Genomic DNA, 4,698 nt, shown 5'->3' on the forward strand with positions numbered 1-4,698 from the left:
CAATGTAGAAACTTTCAACTCCCAATGATTCTGAATTTTCCTCGCCAAATCCAAGTACATATATTCTGTGTTGAATTTATGAAAATCTTCCCAAGGAAACTGCAGTTACCGCGTATCATAGAATGTGCAGACGGATGGACAAAGTGACTACTACATGTATTGGGCCCTAAACAGAGTAGAATCTAATTTCTCGTAACAAAGCAGCGAAGGGAGGGGGAGGGGGTATTCCCAAGCAAAGTGATGCACATACAAAGAACACCATTCCGGATAGTGATGACGGGTAGGGGTGTGTTATGTCCCTCACTCCTAGTATTCATTCACTCAGCATCTGACAGGAAGTACCGATAACGAGCTGACCTTTTCCGATGTTGAGCCGTTATACCGGAAGACATGTTACCGATTCCCCGGGTGACACTGCTGACTCTTTGTAAATCGGTAAAAGTTTAAATCAATGATTAACCGGCTTTTGACCGTTTTCCAGCTCTGTGCTGTTTAATTAAGATATAAAGCGGGATAGAAATACAATTTGTTAGTCTACTGATGAACTAGATCGACTTAAAAAGTTAACGACTGTTACACAAATTATTAGAATTTATTCACATGAGGTAGATTAGAATAAAAAATAAAGCATTGAATTCAGTTAGCGACAGTTACACAAATCATCAGAATGTATTCACATGAGGTAGAAGACAATAATAAATAAATCATTGGATTCATGCAGAAATAATCTATCTGTAGCATATAACTGTCCTCATCTATTCAGCCTCTTCTGAAAATCCCCCTTATCGACTGACAAAAGGCTACCACTTTGTGTCGAATATCCTGATAGGATGATACCACGACACTAGTAAGGTAGCCTACATCTACACGCCTCGGGGGAACATGTTCACTCTCAGGAGATTGTTCTTCATCATCCTGATCACCATCATCCATCCATTTCCATTCATCAACTGAAATAGAGGTGTTCAATACTTAAGGAAAGCCAAAACTAATTACAAAATGAATATAAAGCTATCAGTGGTGAATCTAGAAAATGTTCAAAAGGAGGGGGGTGCTAACCAGATTCGTATCTTTTCCGCTCCCAAAATTGGGGGATGAAGACCCCAAATTGGCAAAATAAATTGATGAAAAACAGGGTTGAAACCACCGAGACTCTCTAAATCCGCCACTGTTTGCACATAATGTTATGATAGTCTGTGCATGTGTATACACAAACGTTGGGGGTAATCCAGATTAGTGTCAAGTCCGAGCTCCAGGTAGGACATGGAACCAAAATTATTACGGGGGGCCATATAGTGAAAGAAGTGCTAGTTGCCGTAGGGGAAGGTGTTCTCTTGCCAAACCAGATTATACAAAATAAATTGCATATTCTAGTTTTATCTGATCAGTCACAAAATAGAATACAATAAGAATTAGACTATACATGTAAAAATATATTATTACTACAGTAACTTGATCCAAAGAGTCGGGTCCCGTCGAGTTGACAGGCGCGGATCATCAGATCACACGAGACGCGAAGCGTCGACTTTGATCTGATGATCCGCACCTGTCTACGAGACGTGATCCAACTCTTCGGATCAAGTTACTGTACATGTAGTAATGTTAAATTCATAATATACCCTCTTATGCATTTTAAACCCACATTTATAAGATACTAAATGTAATCCAAATTGTCAAAAATACAGATATATGTACAGTGAAATTATATTTTGTTTACGCAGTTTTGTTTGACGCGATCAATATTTTCCACAAAAAACGTTGCGTTGATGCATTGTGACGTTATCAGTTTGAGAGAATACTGCATCCTCACAATTCAAGGGTTACTGATTCGTTACCTCGCACTAACAGGGGTTACCCCGCACTAACAGTGGTTACCTCGCACTAAGAGTGGTTACCTCACACTAACAGTGGTTACCTCGCACTAACAGTGGTTACCTCACATTAAGAATGGTTACCTCACACTAACAGTGGTTACCTCGCAGTAACAGTGATTACCTCACACTAACAGTGATTACCTCGCACTTACAGTGGTTACCTCGCTCTAGCAGTGGTTACCTCGCACTAACAGTGGTTACCTCGCACTAACAGTGGTTACTTCGCACTAACAGTGGTTATCTCGCACTAAGTGGTTACCTCACACTAACAGTGGTTACCTCGCTCTAACAGTGGTTACCCCACACTAACAGTGGTTACCTCGCTCTAACAGTGGTTACCTCGCACTAAAAAAGGTTACTTCGCACTAACAGTGGTTACCTCGCACTAACAGTGGTAACCTCGCACTAAGAATGGTTACCTCGCACTAACAGTGGTTACCTCGCACTAACAGTGGTTACCTCGCAGTAACAGTGGTTATCTTGCTCTAACAGTGGTTACCTCGCACTGGTACTAACAGTGGTTACCTCGCGCTAACAGTGGTTACATCGCACTAACAGTGGTTATCTTGCTCTAACAGTGGTTACCTCGCACTGGCACTAACAGTGGTTACTTCGTACTAACAGTGGTTACCTCGCACTAACAGTGGTTACCCCGCACTAACAGTGGTTACCTCGCACTAACAGTGGTTACCTCACACTAACAGTGGTTTCCTCACACTAGCACTAACAGTGGTTACCTCGCACTAACAGTGGTTACCTCGCACTAACAGTGGTTACCTCGCAGTAACAGTGGTTATCTTGCTCTAACAGTGGTTACCTCGCACTGGTACTAACAGTGGTTACCTCGCGCTAACAGTGGTTACATCGCACTAACAGTGGTTATCTTGCTCTAACAGTGGTTACCTCGCACTGGCACTAACAGTGGTTACTTCGTACTAACAGTGGTTACCTCGCACTAACAGTGGTTACCTCTCACTAACAGTGGTTACCTCACACTAACAGTGGTTACCTCACACTAACAGTGGTTACCTCACACTAAGAGTGGTTACCTCACACTAACAGTGGTTACCTCGCTCTAATAACGAATCAATAACCCTTACCTTGTGAAGATGAGAACACTGATACGGAATCAGAAAACCACAGTCTGGTGATCGGAAAACCGGATCACACTCTGTGAAATTCACAGTATCAAAAAAACGATACATTGATGGGTATATATCAAAACAGTATATACTTCTACTTCAAACTTATATACCTGGAAATTTGGGGATGATTTCATACGCCGCGTCGTCATTCCACGCGGCGTAACATCGTTGACCCTGTCCCTGCAGCTCAGTGCTTCTATTATCTCGCTCTTCCCACCGGAATGCGGTCATCGTAGCATTTTCCTGGGAAAGTACCACCCACTTCCAGTCAAACGTGACATTTGCTGGAAGTTCGATTAAAACAACCCATTCTCCTGAACTTTTGGGAATTTCATCTGTAAATTTCAAAACTATTTAGAAATGAACTAGACGTGTTATTATCTGGAATTTGAAATATCTTAGTATAAATTAGGATAAATATTTGCCTTTGTTTCACTAGAATCAACACAATTTTCCACTTCATCATACTATGCTTCATCAATCTTAACTATGTTAAAAAAAGTTAGACAGTATATCTGGTAAATTTGATTTCACAATCAGTAATGCATGAATATGATTAAGAGTTTTAACTTAATTGTTTACTATGAAGAATTCAAATTTATTAAAGAAAGACATTCTGTCTTCATAAATTGATTGAATGCTACAAATCATTTATGATATCAGTGATTAGCTGTGTGTTACAAATCGTTAATGAGATCAGTGATTAGCTGTGTGTTACAAATCGTTAATGAGATCAGTGATTAGCTGTGTGTTACAAATCGTTAATGAGATCAGTGATTAGCGGTCTGTTATAAATCCTAAATGATATCAGTGATTATCTGTGTGTTACAAATCATTAATGAGATCAGTGATTAGCTGTGTGTTACAAATTGTTAGTAATTGTAATTAAAAAAGATTTATATAGCTCCGTATCAACATTACTTCTCTAAAGCGCTTCACAAATGTGAGAGAAAAGATTATATAAAATCGATGTGCACATACATTAATGATATCAGTGATTAGCTGTGTGTTACAAATTATTAATGATATCAGTGATTAGCCGTGTGTTACAAATCGTTAATGATATCAGTGATTAGCTGTGTGTTATAAATCGTTAATGATATCAGTGATTAGCGGTATGTTACAAATCATTAATGATATCAGTGAACTTGTTCCAAATAAATTTATCTAATAGATTCAAAAGTTCTGAAAATAGCAAATAAAAAGGCTTTAGATTAAAAAATGAAACACACCTCAGATTGTCATCGGGGAAGAAAATAAAAAAATAATCCTTATAAGTTGCCTTCCTGGTAATTTTGATCAATATGGTAATTTACCTGCAACTACAGCTCGTGTCACATTCCACTGCCCTAACTCTGGGAGGGAACCAGTGATACCCAAAACAAGATCTTCGCTGTTGGTAACATAGTGGGTCCGAAATTGGACCCACACAGTCTTCTCTTTAATTTCCATGGTAATTCAGAATTTAAGTTACAGAAACAGCGAACACTGTCTTGAATTCACGCTTCCACTGTCGTCAGGGGAGGTGCGGTTATCATCTCCGCACAGCCAATCATAATCGCGGAAGAATTGTCCGCCATTACCTCCGTCAAAACTTATGATGACGGAGGTTTTGAGGTACAGATGTTTTAGCCTGATTACTTCGAGTTCTCATAAAATTGGTGGAATTGTGTGCATCG

The 4,698-nt window shown here is 39.5% G+C and overlaps 1 protein-coding gene across 1 annotated transcript; it reads right to left on the bottom strand.

The window, feature by feature from the left end:
* Positions 1-759: 759 nt before the first annotated feature.
* LOC125653182 (starch-binding domain-containing protein 1-like) lies at positions 760-4,471 on the bottom strand. Its single transcript, XM_056150845.1, has 3 exons — positions 4,336-4,471; positions 3,130-3,354; positions 760-950 (listed from the first exon to the last, which is right to left on the bottom strand). Exons 1-3 carry the CDS (start codon positions 4,469-4,471, stop codon positions 760-762), a joined length of 552 nt encoding a protein of 183 aa, XP_056006820.1.
* Between the last annotated feature and the right edge of the window lie 227 nt (positions 4,472-4,698).

Source organism: Ostrea edulis, chromosome 9 (genome assembly GCF_947568905.1).
Source record: "Ostrea edulis chromosome 9, xbOstEdul1.1, whole genome shotgun sequence".
Lineage (NCBI taxonomy): Eukaryota > Metazoa > Mollusca > Bivalvia > Ostreida > Ostreidae > Ostrea > Ostrea edulis.